Source organism: Egretta garzetta, unplaced genomic scaffold (assembly GCF_000687185.1).
Source record: "Egretta garzetta isolate BGI_Z169 unplaced genomic scaffold, ASM68718v1 scaffold539, whole genome shotgun sequence".
In the NCBI taxonomy this organism is placed as follows: Eukaryota; Metazoa; Chordata; class Aves; order Pelecaniformes; family Ardeidae; genus Egretta; species Egretta garzetta.
The window spans coordinates 1,728,393-1,754,775 of record NW_009260760.1 but is presented as its reverse complement, the minus strand read 5'-3'; the positions used below and the strand labels follow the sequence as shown (position 1 = coordinate 1,754,775).

Genomic DNA, 26,383 nt, shown 5'->3' with positions numbered 1-26,383 from the left:
GGCCGAGCCCCTTCGCCCTTCCCTCGCGGCCCTGCGGCGTGGGGCACCAACGCGGCCGCCACAGCCTCGCAGCCAAGATGTGCCCGGCTCCCGCCGCCTTCCACCGGGAACTGGGTGGCTGAGTACCTCTGGAGACCTGGGCTGCGCCTCGCCGAGTCGGTCAGGGGCTGGTAACGGATCAGTCTGCAGGGGAGCGCCGTCCCAAGTGTCTTATGCTAACGGCCCCTGCCGCCGGGTTTCCCCTTCTTCCCTCTCAGAAATAGCTTTAATTTGCAGCTTACAAACTTGCAGGGTATCCTCGCTTGCAGTTGAGGAACCGTTTGCATCTTTAAATTTTCAGTGCTAAATGTAAGTCTTAGTTCTCTTGTAAAATTTGCTTTTGGATGGTAATTTTTTTGATTCTGTGCTCCTGTATCCCAACCTGTGGAACGGATTTAAAAAAATAAAAACTTCAGTTCTGGGTGAAGTATTCACAATGTGTATTTTTAGAAGTGCTGCAGACAAAAATGCCCTAAATGCCTGCGTCTGCTATCAAAGCTCTGGGGTTGTTTGCCTCTGTTGTTGTAACAGAGATGCCACCTCCTCTGGAGATAGCAATGGGTAGATGGTATTGTCAAGGTGAAGCAGATTTCTCTTCTGACGCTGTAATAGGGCTAACAGTTCCACCAGAGCATATCGGTGTTGGATCATACACCGTGCTTAATCAGGCCTCGTGTCTGACTGCTTTGGCAATAATCTTCTTTGGTCTCTCATTCTTCAGCTATTCAGATTTTGAATGTGGAGTGGGGTGAAACTCAATCCTGAGGGTTTATAAAACATGGGCCACGTCTCAAGAATTGTGCACGCTTGCTGTGAATTGAAGTCTACAGAGCATAACCTTGCATTTTTCAGAGCAAATATGTGTCCGCATATATGGGCCTTGCGGTGAAAGAGAACAGTTGTACTGTAGTTAAATAGATACTAGAGAAGATATTTTTGCCACTTCTTCGCAATAAGCGTGGAGAAAACACGTGTAGGAAAAATTGTGGTTATGAAAGAAATAAGGAGTACCAGTTTGTTTTTGAAATAGAATGGAATTGTCACTTGCACTTACGTGACCAAAAATGTTACCGTAGCAAAAGGTAATGAGCCCTTGTGGTGTGTGATACAAACTTCCCATTTGAAGTCTGTTATTTAATAAGTTAATGTTCAACAATAACTGTGGATGCTGTACACACACTAGACTGTTACATCAACATGCAGCTAACTTCTGCCAAAAGTCAGTAACCCTCTACAATAGCAAACTGCAGAACCCTTCCTTCCGTGTGTGCTGGCCCAACTGAGAGCATCTGCTCCTCTTGCATTTCAAAATTAGTGTGTCAGGAATTCCCTACAATTTCAGGAATATAGGAGGGCAGCAACTTGAAAACAAAAAAAAGAAGTAATCATATTAGTGAAGTGTTGAAATGTTATTGTGAACTTTCGTGTTACTCTGTCTACTTATGTCGCCAGAAATGGGTTGTAGTTCTTGTTGTCATTAACGGTAGAAGCCAAGCAGCAAAGGAGGTTGTTATTTTTGCTGAAGCATTGTGGAAAGCATACGGTTTCCTCCTTCATTAAAAGTAAACTAGAAATACAGCTTTATTTTTTTTCCTCCCTCAAATAATATGTGTGCATCTAAGAAGTTGTGAAGTACAAATTTGTTAAATATTTTTGTCAAACATAGGACACTGCCCTATTTCAAATCAGTAGAGGTGTTTTTGTTCTTTAGCTTGCTTCCGTGAGGCACTTGGAGTCTTTTAAATGCTTTGCTTCTGTTTTTTTCCAATACCAGCATAATGTGCGGCTGGAGTAATCATCCATGTAGGGTCCCTTTTTATCAGAATTGGACTGCTGAGACAGGCATTCACTTACCACCTGTGCATGCACTTGGGAGATAAGGGCAGCAGAGAGTCAATGTTTTGCAACACTGTGGAGCAGGAAAAAAAAACATTAGTGCATTTCTGAGCTGCATTTTACAGGACAGGGTCTTCAGTACAGTCATTTCATGTCTGTTTGCATATTCTTAGAGTATAAGTGGTGAGGTACACATGCAATTTTTGAAATATTTCCTGTGGGAGTTGGTATCCCTCAACGTTTATACTTTTTTTTTCATTCTGTTTTTATATCTGAAAGTGGATCTGTTTATTAGCTACTGCTCTGTGTTTTGAAAGGCACAGATGCTTACTATTATAGCTAGTAAATAAAAGAAATAGTTACACATTATTATTTCCTTATCACGGAGTTGTGACATGATGTAATGGGGCCTGGTCTTACACTTCTTGAATTAGTGTCAAGACTTGTAGTGATTTAATGTGCGTAGTAGGAAGTCTTCAGCTGATTTTCAAGTTTGGTACACAAGTCTCTTGTGTTACAGTACACTGCTGCTGGATGGCTGCAGCTTGCTCTGTTGGAATGGTAATTGTTAAGTGCTATGGACCACACCATCATATTGTTAAATACATTGAGTTCTTGGCCACACAGTTATTGCCATTCCAAACCCTAAGCCATGCAGGAAGTTGAAGTTTGGTGTTGAGTTGTAAAATAGAGGGATAATCTGCTCCTATTGTACAGCTGACCCAGACTGCAATGGGCCAGTGTAATTGTTATGCTCTACTGGAATATTTTAGTTCTATGTTATTTTTAGAAACAGAAGTGATTTACTAGGCTAAATGGTTTGCATTTAGTGGCATTAGAAATTAGGGCACCTATTCCAATGAGTGTTGAGTTTTATAAAATAGCTGTTAAAAAAAGATTAAAAAAACCATAAAATGTTAATATACTTTAATCCAGGAGGGCCCATGACAATAATTTACAATGTGGTATAATGCTGCATAGAGTTCTCACAGGTATTTGCATCTGTGCATAAACTGCTCTGTTTTGTAGGTGTAGCGAAGTCAGAGACTGTTATAGAAATCTGCTAATGCAAAGCTGGCAAAAGCCTTAGTAGAGGAGCCGGTGTAGGCTGTCCTCACAAACAGACCTAGGAGTATAAGCTGTGTCTCAGTTCCCCGCAGAATGCCTGACATTAAATTGTTGTTGAGCGATGGAGCTGGGCTACTTTCAGAGAAAATGGTGTGTCAATAGTTCAGTGTGAAATTTAGAAGTTTTCACTGAAATACAGTAGGCAAAGGAGACCATAGCATAGCAGTTTGTGACATCAGATATTTATTTGTGTCTTACAAATAAGTTCCTACAATATTAGGAAAGTTTACCTGAAAAATATACTTGAATGAGAATGGTTCTTCAGAGGTGTGTAATTTATCAACCTTCAAAATAGGATTCCTTGGTGACTAAATTAAAATGTAATTTTGCTCTAGAATGGAATGTAGTGAAAACTGAAATACCGCTGATCTTGCATCCAAAAAGAAATATCCATAGTTTGGTTATAGAGCGGCTGTGGTCTTCAGACTGTGCAGATTGTTTACTTCCTGGTGTGTTACATGAATAGTTTAATGTTTGCATTTTTGATAAAAGTTTTAACAGCCAAAGAGCTGAATTTGATTTGCAATTTAGTAATTAGACTAAAATTTCCTTTTTGTGTTTTTGATCTTTCTAGGTTGGCAGCCTCGGTGGTTTGTTTTAGACAATGGGATATTGTCATACTATGATTCACAGGATGATGTTTGCAAAGGCAGCAAAGGAAGTATAAAGATGGCTGTGTGTGAAATAAAAGGTAAGAGTTAATAGATCACTGCTTGAGGAAGTTTTAGCTGCCAGGGAAAAAAGAAAAGATCATGTGACACACGTTTTGCATCACAAGGTTTTCCTCCTCTATTTTTGTTTATCTGTAGTCCAATGTGACTGCTTCATAGTTCATAAATAGTAATGAATGTGAATTATGAAATGGTGACAAAGAAAAATGGGTTTGACAGTTAGAGCTCTGTTTTGAGGTGTTGAACCAACCATATATTCCTTTTTTGTTTTAAATAGTTGTGAGCACATGGCTTACGCTTGAAGTTACTGTGGCTGGTTATTTAGTTCTACTGCTTGTCCCTCTTATGACTAGGGGTAAGAAACTGATTCATAAATGCTAGCTTTTCAGAAGAGCATCAGCAGTGACCCAAAAGGGGAGATCCTTATAAACCAGAGATGTTTAGTCTTTTGTTTTCCGGAGTCATTTTTACTTGTCACTGTTAGCATCTGCCTACATGCGTAAGTGAAGGGTATATTAGAGTTAGTAAGTCAACTGTGTCAGACTGTGAGTTTAGCCTTTAGCGGTATTCTAAGCTGTAGGTCAACCTCCTTGGCTAATAGCAAGGCATTGTCTACCTCTCCATTGCTTTCAACTCGTGACCTCTTTCTGGATACCTGCAGATGACGGCTTGTGATGTGGGACTTGTTATTTTTACATGGGCCACCAAGTATTTTTCATGTGGTAACTCTTTTTTTGTTACTTTTTCCTTGGTGTAGATTAAATCAGTGATGTAAAGTGGAAGATCCAATTTTTGGCCATTCCAGTTGTTCATTTTGCTTGTTGTCTTGTTCTTTTGGTAAAGGAAAGGTAGTAGTTGAAGTCTGGATTTGGTGAGGTCTCCTGCATCCGTGGAGAGTGAGTCTGGAGGAGCTGTGGTTGATAACATGAAACTCAGCAGAGTATTCAGTTAAAGGTGTAGTATTGAATATAATAGACTGTAAACAAAGTCCAACTCAGTTCTTGGTTCTAGGGCTCTGTGATCTGAAGCCAGGTTTTGTCTAGAAGGGCGATTATTTCAGTTTTTAGCCTAGTCCTCCGTAAATACTTGTCCTTGCAGCAAAACTCTTCATTGTGCCATGTTTAGACCAGATTTGGAATGCAACAGTTACTACAGATTCATATGCAGTATATTTTTAATGCAGAAAGGGAACCCCCTTGTACTTGAGTCTGGCTGCTGTTTGGTGTCTCGTCTCCCTACCTGTTGACCTGAAGGTGTGCTGGGAAGAAGGGTTGAGCAGCTTTGGGCTTTTTGTTATTTAGCAGTGGTACATTGTGACTTACTGTATTACTATGGGATTGTAATAAACATTTTAAAATAATTTGATCAGTATTTAATAAACGTTACTGAGTTGAGGTGTTTTTTTTCAAAAATTTTTTTTTTCTCCTTTGTCATAAGTTCATGCAACAGACAACACAAGAATGGAGCTAATCATCCCAGGGGAACAGCATTTCTACATGAAAGCAGTTAATGCAGCCGAAAGGCAAAGGTGGCTAGTAGCACTAGGGAGTGCAAAGGCCTGTTTAGCAGATACCAGAACAAAAAAAGAAAAAGGTATGCATGTTACCTAGAGTATATACAATCTTACCACTTTTTCAAGTACTTGTTTTCAGATAATGATAGTGCAAATATTGTGGTAGAAAGTCAGTGTATTCTCTTTAAATATAAATCGTAACTATTTGTAGTCATCTATGTAGTAAATTCCCTCTTGATGTTCGAATTAGAGGTCACCTCCATTGACCTCTTCTATATTAAGAAGTTGAAATACCAACAACTTACTGTCATTACAAGAACAAACATACTGTTTGTAGCTGTTGTGAAGCCACTTCATTTCTGCTGTTTTGATCTTTATAGTTATTATTGTCTATTATTTTTGCTATAATTTTTTTCTTTTGGATCGCTTTAATGTAACCATTTCCAGCCACTCTGGTGGGTGTAAATTTACTAATTTTTTTTCTACAAACTATTGTTTGCTTCGAGTACAGTTCTTGACTCATTGCAGAATCGAGTTTTCCTCAAAATTAAGTGAAAGTTTAAGTGAATTTTTATATGGATATTTAAATTTAAATGAAAAGTGCTTGAAAATTAAAGTGTGTGTGTACATTATAAGCAATAAATTGATATTTCCTTTATTTTTTATAGAAATAAGTGAGACCAATGAATCTCTTAAAACCAAAATGTCTGAACTTCGTCTCTACTGTGATCTTTTAATGCAGCAAGTTCATACGATACAAGAATTTGTTCACCATGATGAGACTCGCTCTCCTCCCAGCATTGAGGTACAGGATTTCTAGAATGCCATTGGAGAACCTAATTATATAATGCACCTCAAGTTTCTGTTGACATCTTATGCCTTTTTCATCTCCCTTATGTTGGGAGATTTAACCTGAGGTCAACTTTGAGCGCTTGTGTGTATGTAATAATACTAACAGTGATTATATGTGCATAAAGTACCTGGATGACTTAACTGTAACGTGCATTAGGAAGCAACTGTGTTACTGAGTCATTTGGTTAAAAGGCCAGAAGAACTGCCACATGACTTGTGCAAGAATTTGTCTTGTTTCGCATCTGTGTTATGGGCAGAGTAGTTGAAACAATCTTGTTTGTCCATTCTTTACATCCTTGTATAGGAGGGTGTTCCATTTCGTTATTAGTGAACGCTAGCGTTACAGGTCTTGGAAACCTGTAGTGTAGATAAGTCTCTCTGGATATGCACAAGTAAAATTATTCTAGTATTTCTGCTTTTGAATGGAAGTTAGTACTGGAAATTATGAATTGCTACATTCTTTACAGTCTTGAGCAGAGTGTGGACAATATTGTTCACTTAGGGCAAAGCAAGGGCTTAGTCACAACACAGCAAATTGTTGCCAATTTACAGCAAGGTGAAACTGACCTACAGGCTCCTTGCAATGGTGTGATAAATCTGTTAGCACGTGCTGCTGCAATTCATTTGTTTCACTGAATGACCTTCTGATACTTGCTCTGAGACAAGCTTTGCAGTAAAAATGTTACGGCATTGTTGGCTGGTGCCCTAAAGAAAAACGGATGTCAGAAAGAAATTACAATGCTGTCACATTTGTTTGCTTACATAAACCTTATTGGAAGGTGTACGTTTGATTAAATAAAAATGGAAATGGAAGTTCTTAGCGGTAAAGAGGGAAATTAGTGTGTGTGTGTGTAGAAGTGGTGGTGAGTTGTAGTAGCATCTTTTTTTTTTTTTTTTTTTTTTTTCTTCCCTTGCTTATGCGTGTGCTTTCGTTTATTTTCAGAACATGAATGAAGCCTCTTCCTTGCTTAGTGCCACATGTAATACATTTATCACAACACTTGAAGAATGTGTGAAGATTGCTAATGCCAAGTTTAAGCCAGAAATGTTCCAGCTGCCTCACCCTGATCCCTTAGTTTCTCCCGTGTCACCATCACCTGTCCAAATGGTTTAGACATTTTGAAATACTATTTTTTTTCTAAGTGTTATATTGTTAGTTGGATGGGGGGAAGAATGGCAGAAGACTATGCTATTGCTATGTGCTATGATGTCAACAGTTGAAATCTTGACTTTGTTGTGATCAGTACTGGTCCTAAGTATAAATCAATAATTTTCCATTCCCAGTCTTTGTTTGCTAGCCTTTACATAGTCAGAGTAATTTATTGCATATGTCAAGACCCTGTAATGAGGTATCTCGTAAATGAATGAGGTTTAACTTTTCCCCAGTTCAACTGTTTGTTTTTTTAGAATGCCAGCTATACGCTGATACTAAAAATTACATAGCCTTGCCTCCTGTTTAAACAGATAAGTGCCTTGTGGCTTGAAGCACTTCAGCAAGATAGCATATCTTTCAGTGTATATAATTCAAAATATTTGTATTAATCTAACATGCCCTTATTTAACAGAAAGGTAAATAATGGTACATACGTTACTTTCATAACTCTTCACTACTGATTATTTCCCTTAGAAGGACAGTGTATGTGGAATTATCTTAAATGTCGTCTTGATCATATTTATAGATTCCAAGTTGAGCTGTATCATGGGATTTTGTTGTGGGAATCCCTTTTTTTGCACTTGGATCGCTTGTCTCTTTTTCTTGAATCAGTTTACTTATAAAGCTGGTCATTATTGATTTAAATTAATAACTTTCTTTGATATGCATAGAGATTTGACAGTGATATCAGAAGAACCACAAGGAATCAAGAGGCAGGATGTGGCTTTATTGCGTAATGGGGAATTTAAGTGGGCATTTGGTAGAGGAAACATGTCTTGATATTTCTTTACATTATAGCAATTAACAAATGGCTCTGTGAGTAACTTTGCAGCAAGAGAGAATGAATTCCATAGAAACTAGGTGGTATTTTATGTAGTAAACTGTTTCCTGTGTGAGTGGTTTAAAAGTTTTACTATTGATGGCTATCCATCTGTTTTCATATAGTTAAATCAGATTTTTAACTATGAATGGTTGCTTTTAATTAAAAAAAAATTGCCCTCCCTCTTTGTAGAGACTGTAAATAAAGTAAAAATTAATGTAGCTATGCATATTATTCTTATAAGTAGCTTGTGACATTTTGGTATGGTTTGTTCTTTGTTTTTTGTTTGTTTTTTGTTTTTTTCCCCTAGATGAAGCGTTCCATTAGCCACCCCAGTCCTTGCTATTCAGAAAGGTAACTTTCTATTTCATTGTTTTTTTTTTAATGTCTCAAAAAACCTCCCTGAACTTGCTAGCAAATCAAAATGTGAGAAGAATAGTTCACTTGGGAGAAAAAAATTGAACAGCATAAATTGATCTAATTTTGAAAACTAAGGGTGCAGATTATCAGTGTTGGTGGCAAATAATGCAGCTGCTGTCTAGTACACTATAAATTTTTCTTCATGCTAGAAACTTTATGCAAATTACTTATTCTGACAAGTTCATGAAATTAGACATAGAGCTTGAATGCTAACATTTTTTTGGGGTCAGTATTTTGGATTCAGATTATTTTCTTCTGCATGCAAAGATTATATTATATTTTTTGTTTTCATTTTCAGGTTTTATAGTTGTGAAAATTAAGAATGTTCTGTTGACTGTGCCATTTTTAGTTTAGTGAAAAACGTTGATAATAACAGTTTGATCTAAATACCAAAATAATTTTAAAGTATGTTAAGTTTGTATGGGTTGTTACAGGTTTTGCTTATTAATAGATGTCATTTCTTTTGTAGGAATAATCACTCTGTAAAAGAACCAATTTCATCCCTTCACCGTTTTTCGCAGCGGCGCAGAAGAACATACTCAGATACAGAATCTTACAGTGATACTGCTCCCTTTGAAGATTCTCAGAGTAAGTTTGGAAGAGGGTTGATTTTCTTTTGTATCTTTTTGTACAATTGACTACCCTGTTTACAGCAGCTGTTCTTGTGCTGATATTGGCATGAGGAAAAAAGTTCTCTTAGTTACACAAAGTTTTGGTTGTAAGATTCCTATATTATAAAGCAAAGCACTTGTGTGATTTGTTATGTGGCCAAGTTTTGCTGGCTTTCAGTCATATTGAGAAGAATTTTACAGCTGGAGTAGTTGTATTGAAATCAGTGAGACTACTGGCAAGCTAAGAGACATAACCAGGAAAGGGATGTTTGTACTAGTAGAACCTTAGATGAATGATGTTCTGGTTAAGTGGTGTGGAGTACTGTTCTTTGCCACCTGCTTGTTCTCACAAAACAAATTCTTCTTTCTGTGACCCCTGTGAATGGCAGGGGATAATTTCCACCCAGTGTGTTGCAGAAAGATTTTTTTTTTTTTTCAGTGACTGCTTGCCTTCTGTAGAGAACAGCGCTGTTCTGGAAGAGTGCTGCCTTGCTAGTAATAAATAAAAGCAACCCCAAAATTATGAAACGATGTCATGATCAGAATATTATTCCCTCCTGATTAGATGGGCCTACTGAGTTAGTAGCCAGTTTTTCTGTGGACCTCCCTTTTGAATCTTGCTGTCATTTTTGACTCCATCCTAACTCCTCTCAGGGAGACTTTAACTTGACTAGTTCTGGTTTAGTTTTGCTTCCTTTGGAGTGCCTAGTGCCTCACTTGGATTGAAAAAAACCTGAGGCCTGTGCATTGCTGAAAACCCGCGTGAGCACACAGAGGTACTATTGCTTTACATTCTATCATGAAGCAAGTATTTGCACATCCACACCATTTCCTTGGTTCTCCGATGCTCATGTGTTGCAGGGTTACCACCTCTTCCACCTCACTCATCTGCTACCAGCATAGGTATACCAGCATGTATCCCCAGCTAATAAACTTAGTTTAGATCCTATTCTGTGTCTCGTCACTAATGTAGGTGCACATCGGTCTAGCTTCCTGTAACGCAAGGCTTTTGTTGTTACCATCTGGACTTTCTGGTGTTGGTTACCCAGTCTGACTCATTTCAGGACTGCTGAGAAGAGTCTGTCTTGTGTGTTTCTGCTAAAACCAGGCTTTTTTGTTTCCTTGCTATGTAGTTTTAGTTTCTAGCTCAGTTTCTCTGGTTTTTTTGTTTGATTATCTTGGTTCTTTCTTTGTCAGGTAGCCTAGCAAAACCCAACTTGCAGTGAGTCATCCATTTCATTTTACTAATAGAAAATGTTTTAATTAAATGCTCATCAATGCATCAGTTCTTCAAGAAAAAAAAAGTTCAGGTGTCACACCTCACCAAACCAAAAAGAAACACTAAAAAAAAAATACTCCCCCCTTCCAAAAACCCCACCAACATTAAAAAAAACCCAACCCCAACCACTCCCCCAACCCCCCTTCCAAAAACCAAACTTGATTTATACTAGCTGAATGTTCTTTGTATCCATCATCCTTGGGCATGATATTGATTGAAATCTTCCAGGAAAAGTCCAGAGTAATTATGCTACTGATTGCTTATGGATAGGAAAGTCAGCAAATAGAATAACTGACAGATTGGATGAGTTTTTGGGGGTTGAAAATTAAATACTTCTTGGTATCTTCATAGGATCTGCTCACTGTTCTAGAAGTGCTGTCAATGGAGATCTGGTATCAACCATTCCTGAAGAAAATAGATCAGTATCAAAGGAAAGATCTGAACTGGAAGAGACTATTTCATCCTTTTCTTCTTGAAGAAACTGAAAGTATTCAATTTTCTATAAATAATGCTATGCAAAAGCTGCTGTAATTATACTGTTGTGATAGGAAGTAGTCATTTCCCTTTTTAGAAGGATTTCTCTGCACTTTATAGAATAACATTAAAAACTATCTTTGAAGTATATTTTATCTTTATATAGTTTATTTGCAAGAGTATTTTCCTAATATTTCACAGTTTGAATGTGCATTTTTTGGAACAAATGATGGCTTAACAGATAAGCATCCACATTTGTAAATGTAGCTCTTTTTAAAAAGTGCAAAGGTCTGACTTATACCCTGCAGGTTTACTAATGTATAAACTTTAGCAAAAAGTTGGGGGTTTTTTGTTTGTTTGGGTTTTTTTTGAGAAAATGCAACTTGTGCCATGGGCCTCTTGGTTATTTGTACCAGGCCATCCACCAGGAGCTGTGATTAGCCCTGCAATGGCTTTTTTGCCTGTGTAAGGGCTGTAGGAATGGGCACTAATGGGTGTACTCTAGCAGCTTGATGGTAATTGACATTGCCTTCTTTTAAAACATAAGGATATACATAATCTGGTCCTTATTTTTAGCCAATGAAAGTAGAAATATTTAGTGTATTTTTCTAAACAAATGTATAAAAATAACTTAATATGAAGCATTTGTACCAAACATTGGATATTTAATAATTTTTATTTATTTATTCTTTTTTGCATCAAAAATTTCTACCTACTTTCACTTCTGAAGATCTACTACAGGCATCAAAATGTGCATGAATTGTTTCTGGGGTGTGTGGCATCACAAGTAGCTAAAGCACTGTTAAGATTTCCGCTACTCACATAAGATGTGTTTTTAGCAACTATAGAAGCAAGAGCTGAAATACTAGACCATTAAGCTGCTGTTGTAATGAATATTTGTACCTATACATATTTTATTTATGACATATTTATACAAAAGGGAGCTGCTGTTTTTGCAACTCCTTTATATCATTTGAGGATGGTATGTACCAGGAGAGGGATTCTGCTCTCAGTTACATCAGTGTAAGTTTGCATTATGTGTAAGTGAGGTAAGAGTCTAACTCTCTTAATAATTAATGAGTAATATAGTATAACAGTGCCTACTAGCACCTTGGTCCGTAAGGTTGTTAGTGTTAGCATTGTAGGCTTTTGTGGATTTTGGGGGTATTCATTTAGGAATAAGCTTGGTCTGTAAAGTCTTAGCTGTAGAGCACTTTAAGGAAGCCACTTACTGTTCTTGATTTACACAATTGTTAAATAAATGTACAGGGTTTTTTGCACTTGAGCACATACCAAAATCTGTTTTTATAATCACATCTTGTTTAATTTGGTTTAACTAGTCTTCCTTTTTGTGTATAATTTGGTGTTTTGAAGCAGGCTGTAAACGACAGATGGGAATGGAAGCTTTCCTTAAAAATTTCTGGAATGTTGGTTTTTCTAAATCAAAATAGGTCCAAACATTGAGGAAATACATATGAGCTGTTGGCCATATATAAAATAGCAGTTTATAAGCTGTTATGTCAAATGGAATGGAATGGCTAGTACACGTAAAGTTATTTGTGGATACCAGCTCAGAGCTGTCCTTTGTGCTCAGTTCTGTCAGTTTTCCTGCAACTAGCATTTGCATATGCGTATCAGCCACACACATGCTTGTACATTTTTTTCTGAATGTTTGCTTTAATGTATTCTGTATGACACTTATGACAATTGTAAAAATAAGTATTAAAAAAGATGTTCAGAGAAGTAAACTACATATTGCAATGAGAGTGTTGTCTGGAGTTATATGCTGTCTTAGAGCTGCTTTTTGAAATTTCACTGAGGTTTCTGCCAGCTTGTACAGTGTTAAGTATATGTTACATTACCAAATGTTTTTCTGGCTTTCAACTCCTACGGAGAAAATAGTTTGGACTCCACATTGTGCAAAAAAAGTCTGAGACTGATCAGTGCATGTAGTACTAAATAATAATTGTAAATACTGCCACAGATAAGATTGTTTAGACAAAAGTTGTAATGATTAGATTCAAGCAGAAAATTGCATATAATTACTTCAGCTATGTTTTGGGTTTGTCCATGTCACTAAAACTGGAATGGTTGCTTTGTATATATGTAATATGTTCCTGCTAAAGTTAAATAAGCCTTTTTATATATACCTGTGCCAAACTTCATAGCAAAAATCATAGAATGTATTTCAATGAAATCAGTGAAGATGGTATGCCATCATATAATAATCTTCTGGCGTCTAGAGCTAAGAAGTCATTTCTGAAAATGATACTTAGCTGGGTGAATCGCAATGATCCATGTATAGTAAGACTAAAAAGAAAATCTGGATGCTCCTAATTATATCATTATTCTTTCTGGTGAAGAATGGGAGCTGAACCTCAACACAGGATGTGTAATTAGTACTTCCAGTTCTGATCTTCATTGATTCTGAAGAGCTCGATCTGAAACCAATTTTTCAAATAGTATTTATCACTTATATATGAAGTATGCTTATATTCTTTTAGGTGAAAAGTTATAACTTCTACTTACTGAGTTATAGCTCTGAAGTGTCTAACATCAGATAATTAGAAATGGTATGTGCTTAAATGGCTTACCAGCTTGTACTATAAAGAATTAATGATCAAGCACTCAGTGATTTGGAGATGCATGAATACTCAGATTGCAGCATTCAGGGGCTTTGAACTTCCAAAAATTAATGTTTGTAATTCATTCCACTTAGTGTATAGTAAGTCAGCTTGATTTTTCTAAAAAAAAAAAAAAATTTTTTTTTTTAAGCCCAGAGAAAGCAATCTTTGGGATAGGAATACTTTAGAGGCTGCTTCTACGTTAAAAAAAAAAAAAGTACTTGATTTAAAAATTGAACTCTCAGCTATTTGTGTTAAGGTTATTTTCACAAACTATAAACTTGAGTTTTGCTTGTTATGCCACCATCAATTTAAGTATTATATTGTAGCTGTTGTTCCTGCTGGTGTAAGTTAATAACTTTTTAATACCTGAATGAAATGGCTGTGTTTGAAAAAAATATTTTTCAGATGTTCCTCATTATCCTGCTTTAAAAGAGTTAATGTAAAACCTGCCTGTTATGGGCTTTTCTTTACTGACTACTTTGAGGGCTGAACCAAAGAGTTTCAGATCTAGATCTAGACAAGAACGTTACTGCTTAAAGAGGATTTATGTAGAACCTGGGTGCCCAAATCCACTGTTGTGATCCTGAAAAATCTCTGCTCTTTAACACTGAAGTCCAAAGGACCACATAGATTTTTATTTCACTTGTAAAGCTCCCAACATGACTATTAACTGTGTATGTACATCCTTAGAATTGCCACAGTCTTGGAAGTACTTGGCCCCTTAGCTGCTAACTTAAGCAAACTAAGATTCGGAAACTAGGCATTCCTCTGCCTGTACAGCAGGGTGACCAGTGCTTCGCTATTTTGCAAAGGATGTGTAATGCTAACGTGAACAAGGTAGAGTAAGGGCCTGCACTTTAAAACATGCTAAAAGTAATGCTTTACCTCTGCTTTTCCCACTCTGTATGTGTGGTAGTGATTAGAAGGTGTCATTTAGGAATCTAATTTACTTAGCAGTTTGATATTTGTTAAGTTTGGATGAACAATCCAGAATGTTGTTTGGCAGACAAGTACTGTAAGAAAGTAGTCGGATTGTTTCCCAGCTCTGCTGTCTGGTGCTGCCTTCTTCATGGCAGGACACTATTGATAATCACTGCTAGTTATGCACCAACATACACAGGTGCTCCCATAGCCTATCCTGACTGTTCTAACCAGCATGCATATGGGAGAGGAGGCTAAAGGTGAGAGCACAAGTGTATCTTATGGATGTGTTTAAAAAAGAAAAAAAAAAAAAAAAGATGGGCCTCCTTTGTCTTTTTCAAAGGAGAGGGTAAACAGGCATCTCCAAGACTGTAAATCATAGATGTCAAAGGTAATACTTTAAATTCTGTCAAGGGGTAGGATTTAAGAGTGCCTCCTCTTTTCCCCTGTGTTTCTTGTTCTCTTGTGATAAATACTGCCTTGGCTGCTTCTGTATCTTCCCTTTCTCAGTGCATTCTGTAGGCTGCCTAGGCATTTTCCACAAAGTTTGGGTTACAGTGGCAGAAGCGGAGCCATAATTACCTTACGTGGGTCTGACTTACTTTTCTACACTCTGGCTGTCATTTTCTGCTATGTCAGAGTACTTATTTCTCTGTCATCCTTTCTCCTTTGTACCGCTGCTGTTAGTGCTATGGCATGTTCCAGCGTGTGAATGACGGATTTTTTTTTTTTTTTTTTAACTGTGTTATGCCTTGGGTTTTTTAATAGACATTAAGTATTGTGATTTTTTTTTTTTAATGTAAACTCTAGAACATTATCATCATCTTCAAAAAGGGGGGAAAAAAACCCAACCAGAGAAGATTCAGTTTTAATATTTTATCAGAGAAGTGAGGTTTTTGTGTTCTCTTCAAGTAATGTCCTCCCCTTGAAGGGAAATGTTGATGAAACTGGAGATGATGGAAAAATGGAATGCAATGTTAAGACTAGGGATTCTTATCTGCTAGTGGCAAAACTGATCTCTTTAAGTGTTATTATGGCTAGCCACCATCACAGTTATTTTTCTCAGGCTGCCAAATGTAAAATGTTAGTAGAGAATGTATAGCCGTATAGCAGAATCTATACAATGGTTCATGGAGCTTTGCTAAAAAGTTTTCCTTATGCATCAGGACCCAGGAAACAAGAAGTCCAAATGCCTTCACACACATACCAGTGGTAGGATATTTTTCTGAACTTGGTCCTGTAGTGCAATAGATTTTATCTTTAAAGAGAGCAAACATCAGTTTGTACAGTTAAAATTCCTAATATAATAAGCAAGTAATTTGAAATACTGGTCATTTGATGTTTGTGTTATGTTTTATTTTTTTATCCAGAGACTGCTTAATCTATTGTCTCAAAAAATGTTACTGCAAAGGGATGTGTTCTATGAAACTGAATATTGAAGCTTTAGGTTGTGACTCTGTTGGTGTCACTCTTTATTAGCGTTTGCTTAGCAGTCTTTTGAAAAAACACTGGCTCAGCAGGTTGGCATGTAAAGTTCTCTTAAAACTGTGCTTCAGCAAAGCCTGTAAGTACTTTAAATCCTATTTTTAGGCATGTGACTGGCTCATCTGCTTAAAGTTAGGTGTGCTTGCTTAAGCGCTGTGCAGAGTTGGGCCAGAGAGGTACAGGAGGAGTGAACTTGCTTACACTGCCACACCAGCGTGCTTTCCTCTTGGTCAAGTAAATGTGCCTGGACTCGGGAGGGGCCAGGGAGGACTGACTTTCCAGTAGCGTTTGTGGAGAAGAGTGCATGCTTAAATCTGCAGATGCTGTCTGTCCCTATTACTTTGTGCTGAGACAACTGACTAGTGTATTTTTAGTGTTAATTTTATTACGTGCCTGTGTACACAAGTCAGTTGTTGGTTCAACAAGACTGCACCTGTGTATTTTTGTTGTCTTGTATTGGGTTTTTTAAACATCTAATGGAATTAGACTGAGGAGCTTTCTTGAGGTGTTTTTTTTTCTTTGAATGCTTTAAAAATTAAAATAAATGACCTTTTTAACATAATTTTTATTATTCTCTTTTACTTTCCTCCCTAAGGAAGAAATTCCATGCATTCTTAAGCTCTTCCATCTCTATGATTGTTTCTAAGTGTCCCTGGTTCCATCACATGAAAAAGTCCGGATCTTGTCCTGACCCAAAACTTAGCTCTTCTGAAATCCTTATTGTACTTTAGTCCTTGTTTCAGCCCCATTTATTAGTGCTCCTGCGTCATTTGGATAGCTAGTGGTTGATGGTATATAGGTTTATAGGAAACTTAAAAAAAAAAAAAAAAGTCTGTTTCTGTAGTGAGTCTTTTTGGAATGGGTTTTTAAACATAACTACCTGCTTTACTACTTCTGGTGAACTTGAGCTTTTTGTAGTAGTAGTAGTACACTGGGAGTCATAGTATTGGTAATGAATGTTCCTGCTCCACTTAAGAGAATTTTACAGCCCCTGAAGCAGTGTTGCATTGCTGTGAGCGTATTTGCTCTCAAGCTTTTTCTACTGACCAGAGTGAATCCTAGAAGCAGAGTTGCTCCTTTGACCTTGATACTCCTTTTCCCATAGATAACCATAATTATGATGTGCAGGCATGGAATTTGTGAGCCTTCCTGCCAGGAATGTAAAGACAGGCTTTGCTCCTATAGATTTGTCAGCTGATATGAGGGATGAAGAACTGATGGGGCATGGGCCTTTAATCACCCATGGGAGGTGAGAACTTGTAGGTCCAGGCAATTAGGGTCAGTTGCAGCTGCCAAAAAAAGGAGACAATAGCCAGGTTTCTGGAGGCTGTTTTTTAACCACTTTCAGCAGAGACCAGCTCTTAAGAGAGATTAGCAATTTACTGATAGAGGGTGTAGTGGAAGGCCTGGGAATTTGCTTAACAGCGGGATAATAAGAATAGCATAATGCTTAGGCATGTGCTAGATTTTATCCCTTGTCAATGAAGAACTAACTTACTTATGCAGAAAACTTTAAAAAAAAAAAAAAGTCTGACATTTTTAAGGCTGACTTTCTGGTGGCTGGGCTGTTTCTGATAGATTTTCAACAGTTAGCTACCTGGTTTACACGGGGAATTGCATTTCTACCTAGTCTTTTCTTTCAGTGACTCTTTTTCTGGAGTGTAGTACTGCAACTGTAAAACCAGAGCATAATAAATAAATAACGAGTAACAGATTTTATGGTGCGGAAAGCATGCTTTATTTCAAATGAATAATTCTATCTCAAGGAGGTTCAACAGCTAACAAGATTTATTACTACATTAGGAGAACTAAAGCAAATTGAAGTGCAGGGCGGTATTTGATGTTGTAACAACAGTTTGTTATCAAACTGTGGTTCATTGCTTAGTTGCCTGGAAGTGACTACTGGATGTCTAATACTACCACACAAACTCAATCACTGCACCCTACGAACCTCCGAGAGGGGGTACTGCTGCTGCACTTGAGTACCTAGATAGCTTTGTTGATTAAGGGGATGGCCAGGTGATGTTACTTTTTTTTAAAGCTATTCAGGCAATCAATGTGTCAGAAACAGCACAGAGTGGGTGAACAAAGTGCTGGCCGCTTGCACTTTGTCCAAAAATGGTCAGTCAGGTATGGAAATTGTGACATAATCAGATCCAACGTAAAACATTAAAGCAATGCTTACAGGAGGGTAATTGCAAACATCACCAATGCCTTACATTTCTGATTCAACATAAATATTCGTGCATGTATGAAATACTATGCACAGTTTCATCTCTTAGATGTAGGTAATCTTCAACAGGGAGCCTCTCTACCTGTTGAGGCATTCTTAGACATCAACAATGAGTTGAGGCGCAAAAATTAGTTCAATGTTGAGCAGGGTAGTCGTTTGCTAGGAAACTTTCTCCTACCAACTGTTAGTTCCAAAAGTTACGTTTCAAAATGTCATAAAATAAATGGTACAAAACTTCATAACCGTTAACTTCGGCTATATACAGTATGTACATGTCAGTGAAAAAAAGTGTTTAAAATTCTTAGGTCAATAATGACTATAAGTCATAAAGTATAGCTCTGGACTTTGTCTCATCAGGTAGGTACAAAAATATTTTTTTTTTTTTTTATATTTACAGATCAGATATTTCAGTCCATGTATGAATCACTTGTAAAAAGACAAGTGTAAATAATACAGATAAAGCTCTCTAAATTGATCGAATATTAATATTCACAGTGGCAGAATCGGTACCAAATTCATTTCCTAAATTCAGGGTGTAAAGTCCACCGTCGTTCTTCTGGACATCCATGATGATCAGGGTGGTTAGATCTTCACTGGTTTCAATGTGGAATCTGCCTTGCTGGTCCTGACTGGTAATTTTTCTCCCTCTGCAGTACCATGTTATTTCAGGAGCAGGTTCACCCGAAAAGGCACAAGACAGCGTGAGAACCTTTCCTTCGTCAATGCTGATATCAGATGGCAGAGCTTCAATTTTGGGTGGTACTCCTTTACAAAACAGGAGAAGAGATACCAAGTTAGTCTGTCTCCACCAAGCCATACAGCAGGTTTACTCTGACTACTTCAGGATATTTGAAGCACTAACTCTACCAGTAATTGTATTGCTCACCTCTCAGACCTGATTTAAGCATTTTACTAGTTGAACTTTCCAGTTGAGCCAGACTAGATTTCCCCATAATACTGCTGGAGCTCATCTCTACAAAGGATTCTTTCATGGAGGACATGCTTTTGGCAGACATGCTTGCAAATTTCATTTCAGTCATGCTGCTACTGCTGAAACTGCTGAATGAAGCCTCTTGTTTAGAAGAAGCCATTTGAAAGGACTGAGAAGAAAAACTTTCGTGCATGCTTGCGTCGCCACTTGTCTTCAATACTACCTCTTTCGGAGGTTCTTCAATTAGAGCTGGGGAGCATTGCAAACATAGAAGGAAAAACCAATAATGTCACATTAACAAACAAAGTCATGCAGTTCTACAGGGTTAGTTTTACAGAAATGAAGAGACAGCATAGTTTGCTTTCAGTGGAAAAGGGCAGGGGAGTATAAAATTCTTTACAATCATTTGAGTCAAGGTGTCCAAATCACAAACAGTAATTTATAAATGAAACAAGTAGGAAATGGAATTGTTACTAGCATATATGAGCTTGCAGGAAAAAACATAAGAAAAAACAGGTTGTCACACAGTGTTTCCTATTAGAACCATTACTAGAATTAGACATTGAGAAATTGTGTATTCAGTTCATGTTCGTAGAAGTTGTGAAACATTTTCAAGTTCTTACAAGCATGATATAGGAAAGTCCATATGTCACTGCATTGTTCTGTAGCTATAAAAGGCAACAGAAAAGCTCAATCACCGTAGCTTTCCTTCAAACTCAAGCACAGTCACACAAGCAAATCATAGCAACCCCTTGATGCTAGGAACTGGAATATGGTACAGCCAATAAAATACTAAACCCAGTTCAGTTATGGCTAACTTACCATAAACATTTTTAACTGTGGAATTACTTTGTTTTATTGGAACAGATTCTGTTAGTAAACGAGGAAAGAGTAATTGCTAGCACCAAGGTCTTAACACAGTCATCCTAGAAGAAATGCTCATAGCCTTAACATGCATGTATTGATGTAACAGAGCATCTGTGTGGGTGTTATAAAGATTTCTAATGCTGTTTTAGTTCTGTATATATAATATACAAAAGAAATAGGAACCTGTTAAAATATCTAAACCAACAATGCCAGTGGCTTTTGTCATAAGCAAGCCATTTTAGTAGACATACTACAGAAAGAAGTTGTGATTAGTCTGAACATGAGACCTGGAGAACAAACTTACGGAGTACAGTCAAAGATGCTGTAGCAGAGCACTGCCCGTGGTAATTTTTTGCTTTGACTGTGTATTTTCCGGTGTCACTCACTGCTGCATTTTGAATCTCAAGAGAATATATGTTTTTAGAGCGTATTACTCTGATGTGCGATGAAACAGCAATCTGAGAAAGGGGGGAAAAAAAAAAGGTTTCATTAAAAGCAGTTTTATGAACAACTCTAATTTTTCAAGTAAATGTATTAAATAAATACTTACAGGTTGATTATTCTTAAACCACTCAATGTCAGGAGAAGGATCCCCAGAAACTTCACAGGTGAACAATACATCTTGTCCTTCATTGACATTTTGAGACTTAGGCTGCACGATAAATGCTGGTTCGTTGGAGCGCTCTTTAGAGAGGGTCAGAACATACTGGCATTTAATAATGCCTTCTTCAGTTTTACCCTCACAGGTGAGTATACCTTCATCTTTATTACTAGCCTTTTTGATAGTTAGTGTGTGATCACTTCCAGAAACGCCATATCTGTAATCTTCTGAATTTCTCAGCTCCATTCCATTCAGCACCCATTTTACTTCAGAGGCACCAGGAACGTTGGCTTTCAGTGTCACTTTCTGCCCTTCGGACACTGTCATTTTAGTTGAAGATTTAATTTCTGCTTTCAATTGTTTGACATCTTCCGTAGCAATTGACTTTTTAATGACTTCTTGAACGGCTGCTTTTTCTTCAGTTGCCATTGCTGATTTCTTCTGGGTAGAAACTGTAAGCACCTCATCTTGTTTCTGAACTGATTTATGAGTTTCGGATACACCTCTTACCTGGGAATGGATATTTTTAAATACTTGGCCAGTAAACTGGAAGTTAGTTTTTGAAACACCTCCTTCCCCAGTGATTTCACAGGTATATTCTCCTTTATCAGATTCTGTGAGCTCATGGATTTTGAGCTCATAGGTGCCATCTGCTGCATAATGAAACTTGAAATGATGATCATCTTTCAGTTTTTTTCCATCCTTATACCAAGCCACTTCTCTGACACCTAAAACACTGCTTTCAACTGCACAGGATAACTTTACCTTGTCTCCAACAGTTTCTGCTTTCAGATGCTGTTTTATCTTTGGTGGAGAAGCAGCTGGTAATTGTACTTTCTCTGATGGTACTTTTTTGTCTCCAGGTGGTGACTTCGCCTTTGGGGGGCTGCTGATTGGTTCAGGAGATTTCACTCGTTTAGGAGACTTAACTCGGTCTGGAGACTTTACACGAGGCTCTGGAGATTTGACTGTTGGAGGTGATGTAATTGTTTTTTCAGGAATTTTTGTTCTTTGAATGGTCAAAGTAAAATGCGCTTCCTGTCTTCCTTCAGAGTTTTCCACCACAACAGTATAACTTCCTTCATCTGACATCTGGACCGAAGAAATTTCAAAGGTAGACTTGTACTGTGTTCTTGTTACTTGGAAGCGCCTCGAAGAAACAATAGGTTGACCTGCATGGAACCATGTTATTTTTGGTGCTGGTTCACCATCAACATCACAGGAAAATCTTGCAGTCTCCCCTTCAGAAACTGTGATCGATCTTGGTTTTGTAAGGATTGTTGCTGGTAGAGTGCTTTTAAATGCTTTGTGTACAGTCCTTTCTTCCAATGATTTTTCTTCAGCTGCAGTGATTTTTTCTTCAGAAGCAGCATAGTGTTCATATGACAAAAGTGATTCTCTTGTTGCTGACATTTCTGATTTGACCTCTCTTACTGAGGAACTTGCTTCTGTGGCAGATGCTTTCTTAAATGAGGAGACCGCATATGCCTCTGTTTTTGTCAAGTCAGGTAAAATTGACCTTGGTACTTCTTCATCTCTCCGCTGGGAAGAGTATGTAGTGTAATCTCCTCCAGTAACATCTAGTGTTGCATAATCAGAGCATTCCCCTTTGTAGTTTGTGCATACAGCCCGGTACGTTCCACTGTCATCAATGTGGCAGTCAAGAATCTCCAGAGTTAATACACCACTGGTATTAGTAAAATGTATCTTACTGCTCTCCTGGAGCTCAATACCATTATGGTACCACTTCACTTCAGCAGTTGGTTTTGACTGGACGTTTAGAATGAACCTGGTATGGTGGCCACATGGTACCCGGTGTGAGCGCATTCTCAGGGTAATGCGAGGAGCATGGTCCAGGGTGAAAGGCTGCTGAGTCAGAACTTCATACTTCCTTTCCATAGTTTTCTGAGTTTTCAAAGCAGATTTCATGGACTCGTATCTAGAAAATATATCAAATCTTGCCATCCTTTCAAACCGAGAGAGCGATCTTTCACTAGAAACTGGGCTAGGTGAGCGTGGTCGAGTTCTCTCTGGTGTTGGGGATCTTCTCTCACTTTCTTCAGGAGGCCGTGAGCGGGGTCGAATTAATTCAGATACAGGACGCATCAATTCAATGTAAGTTGGAGAAAGAGATCTTCTTCTCCTTAGTAATCTAGAGGGAGGTGAAAATTCCCTGTGAACGTGTTGCACCATTTCTATTTCTTCTTCTTCTTCTGATGTGATCTCAGTTATTTCCCTTTCCCTCCTTCTCCTTTGTCTACTCTTTTCCTCCTCTGCCATATATTCGAGCTCACTCCTGTATTCAGAGAGTCGTTGAGCAGTGCCAACAGGACGGAGCAATTCTTCATCCTCTCTTTCAGCCATTATTCTTTGCTTTTGTTTAGGTGGTCTGTAGGCAGCCCTGTCATGGCGTTGACGAAGCTCTGCATAGCTTGCACTGGTCTCAGCTTTAGTTGGGATGTGATAGCTTGAATATCTCAGCTCTCTTTTTCTTTCTTCCTCTGAACGGACCTGTGCTGCTGCAGTAGAATACCGAAGGGCAGACAGTTCAAAGCGTGGGGGGCTTCTACTTGGTGGGGAAGCAGAAAAGCCCAACTCAAGCTCTTCTTCAAGGCGCAGTCTTTCCTCTTCAGTTCTCTTCATGGCTAAATAGTCATCAATAGGCAGGAGTAATTCCTCATCAGACAAATCACCAAGTGATCGCCTTCTTGGTCTGTAGTAATATTCATAGTCTGGAGATGGGGTACGCCGACGTGCTGGTCTTACAATTTCGAGATCATCTTGTGTTAGCTTTGGTATGCGCCATTTAGGCTTATACTGATCAGTAATGCGTGGCAGCGGCATCACGTAGAATTGCTCCCACCTGGAAAGACGTATGCGTTTCTGGCGTTTCTGAACAGTTCTCTCAAGTTTTCCTGGCAGTTCATACTGGTCACGCAGCCTCTTGTACCACTTCATGTCTGACAGAGGCACAAAGTGTTTAATGTTCTGATCTTCCTCAAGAGTAGTGCGCACATGTTTGCGAGGCTCTGGGACCTCATATGGCATACGAAGTCGTCTTTCTTCCTTCTTTTCTTCTTTCTTAATTTCGTATTCACCTTTGACGGTCTTGGTGCTAACAGCTGGTTTATACAAGGTAGCAGCTTCTCTGAGAGCCTCTTGTGCAGTTTGTGTCAGTGGAACAGCTTCAACCCCAGCAAGGATTTCTGCCATTCGTAAGGTCTTGTCAATTTGCCTCTGTACATGCTTCTCCCTCTCTTCTTCAGTCTTGTACTCACGTTTGACATATTTCAAGCGTTCAACTTTTAGATAAGCCTGACAGCTTGTAGATCCAGCACTGTTTGTAGCAGTAACTCTGTAATAACCACTGTCTTCTGGTAAAGTATCTCTGATATGCAAAGCATAATAATCTAAACCTTCATGAACTATATCAAAGTTAGGACCAAAGGACAGAGGCTGACCATCTTTTTCCCATTTCAGTGTTGGTTTTGGTACACCAGATACCCTGATCTCAAAACTGACATTTTGGCCTTCTTGACATTCTGCATTTGCCAGCAGTCTTTTAAACATTGGCCTTAGTGTGGCATCTGCTGGAGGTGGATGTGGAATCACAGTCAGCTTAGCTTTGCAGCTGTCTTCACCATATTTGTTGCGTGCCACAATACTGTATTCAGCATCATCCTCTTCAGTGACATTATTGATGACAAGTTGATAAAGACCCTTGTCTGATTCAAAAGTATACTTCTTATCATCATCACCAGGTTTGATTTTCTGGCCTGACTTGAACCATGTTAAGCGAGGTTCTGGGTGAACTGTTATAGTTACTCCGAACCTGACATTTTCTCCAACGTATGCAGTGCGGTTGTACAAAGGCAGAGTAAATTCTGGTGGACGCTCTAGCAGTCTCATAGTATCAACCCGTCGTTTCACTTTCCTAACAGTTCTGCATCTGTAGTGCTCAGAAATTTCTCTCACACCTTTAACAAAAAGTTCTGCATAAGAGCTGTCTTCACCGTAGTCATTTACTACCTTGCATCTGTAGGTACCATCGTCGGATTTAGAAACATCTTTGACATACATGGTTGCCACACCTTCTTCATATTTGATTTCATATTTCTCATTGCTTTCTAATTGCCTCATACCAAAGTACCATGTGACTTGTGTGGACTGATCATAGTTTTCAATCCTACATACATATTTGGCATGCCCTCCTTCTTCTGTAACAGCATGCTTTATCTGCCCGGCAATGGGACCAATGTCTATTGGCGCAACTTTAACTTTAGCCACCGTTACGCCTTTCTGAGATCTAATCGCGCCTCCACAGGAAATGCGGGCTACTGACACAACTGTGTTCCACTCCTTCTTTACTAGAGTTTGGTAGTAACGCCTGTGCCTCAAGGTCTTGATGACTTTAGTGCTGGTCTTTTCTGTCTGCTGTTTTAGCCACACATGGTTAAGCGCTTCAGCAGCTGTCATACGAGCTTTTCTTTCCTTTACTAGTAGGCGATCAATGAAGTCCATGGCCTCAATGCTTATGTCTTTGAATGCTTCATCATCAAAGTTGTATTCAGCATTTAGAATATTTTCAATAACTTGTTGGTTTGTTTCAGCAATGAAAGGATTAATGCCACTGAGAAGTATGTATGTTAGAGCACCCACTGACCACATGTCAGTAGCTGTGCTGACCAAATCATGATGATGTACTTCAGGCGCATAATATTCAGGAGAAGTGAACTGGAGTCTAAAGCTGTCTCCAGGCTTCAATTGTCTTGCTTGTCCAAATTCAACAATTTTAACCACAGAGCTTCTTCTTGTGAAGTAAATAATATTGTCTGGTTTAATATCAAAATGTCCAATGCTGTGGCGATGTAAAAATTCTAGTGCATCACAGACCTGGCGTACATAACTTACTATTTCTCTTTCATTCAGTTCAAATGAAGGTGTGCTCATTCTTTCAAAGATGTCTACTCCAGAAATGAATTCAAAGATCATGACCAATTCTTCTAGGCTCTCAAATGATTCATGAAGATACAGGATATTTCGGTGCCTAGCAATGTTGAGAATGGAAATTTCTTTCTTTACCAAAACTTGGTCAGCACCTTTTACTTTGACAAACTTGGCCAGGTAAGTCTTTTTCGAAACTGCCTCAACGCAGCGGTGTGCAATGCCAAACTGCCCACGTCCAAGCTCTTCTGCAATCATGTATTTGTCATAGAGTTCCTTTGTAGAATAGTGAGCTGCTTTAACTGTAGTGACTTCTCTGGTCTCATCAACTTCTTCATCGTAGTTCATTACTCTGGTCTTATCTTCCTTTGTTATAATTGGATCAGTAGGTTCAGAAGGCTGGCTTTGGCCAAACTTGTTTTCTGCAATTACACGGAACTGGTAGGTGGTCTTGCCAAATAGGTTCACCACTGTGTATCGTGTTTCACGTGCTTGTGCAACACGAATCCATCGCTCTGCTGTTGTAGCACGTTTCTCAATAATGTAGTTTATGATTCTGCTTCCACCATCAGTAGCTGGTTCATTCCAGGTTAAGTTGACTGAATCCCTTGAAATGTCAGTTACCTTCAGACCTCTTGGTGGATCAGGCACATCAGCCACATCTAATTCCACTGTTTTTTGATCGATTCCAAATCTGTTTTTGGCACAAACAATGTAAAACCCTGCATCTTTTCTGTCAACACCATTTGGGAAAACAAGAGATGTGAATGACCGTGTGACAATGACTTGGTAGTGTCCATTAGTATCGATGAGGTCTTGTCCCTTCTGCCATGTGATCACAGGGTGAGGCTTGCCGCTGAATGGAATCTTGATGCTCACTACTTCCCCTCGAAGGGCATGAACAGCTCCCATGCCTTCCAGGTTTTTGGGCAAGTGAATCTTTGCAGGAACTGGAATAGAAAGAGGAAGAAAAAACAA

At 38.4% G+C, this 26,383-nt stretch overlaps 2 protein-coding genes across 2 annotated transcripts in view; one reads left to right on the top strand and one right to left on the bottom strand.

Moving 5' to 3' along the window:
• The first annotated feature begins 3,581 nt into the window (after positions 1 to 3,581).
• On the top strand, positions 3,582 to 11,744 carry PLEKHA3 (pleckstrin homology domain containing A3). Its single transcript, XM_009646028.2, has 7 exons — positions 3,582 to 3,694; positions 5,112 to 5,267; positions 5,856 to 5,992; positions 6,983 to 7,147; positions 8,323 to 8,366; positions 8,902 to 9,020; positions 10,674 to 11,744. Exons 1-7 carry the CDS (start codon positions 3,673 to 3,675, stop codon positions 10,796 to 10,798), a joined length of 768 nt encoding a protein of 255 aa, XP_009644323.2. The 5' UTR covers positions 3,582 to 3,672; the 3' UTR covers positions 10,799 to 11,744.
• A 6,784-nt stretch (positions 11,745 to 18,528) lies between these two features.
• TTN (titin) overlaps positions 18,529 to 26,383 on the bottom strand; it is a 237,954-nt gene continuing 230,099 nt past the window's right edge. Inside the window, 4 exon segments of the mRNA XM_035901431.1 lie at positions 18,529 to 18,827; positions 18,949 to 19,242; positions 20,165 to 20,318; positions 20,411 to 26,355. Coding sequence (XP_035757324.1) covers positions 18,529 to 18,827; positions 18,949 to 19,242; positions 20,165 to 20,318; positions 20,411 to 26,355 — 6,692 coding nt within the window.

Excerpts from the sequence above, each read along its gene's own strand:
- PLEKHA3 (XM_009646028.2), top strand. The coding sequence starts at position 3,673 with ATGGCTGTGTGTGAAATAAAAG. Across the intron at positions 7,148-8,322 it reads CACCATCACCTGTCCAAATG|ATGAAGCGTTCCATTAGCCA; the intron begins GTTTAGACATTT and ends TTTTTCCCCTAG. Across the intron at positions 9,021-10,673 it reads TCCCTTTGAAGATTCTCAGA|GATCTGCTCACTGTTCTAGA; the intron begins GTAAGTTTGGAA and ends GTATCTTCATAG.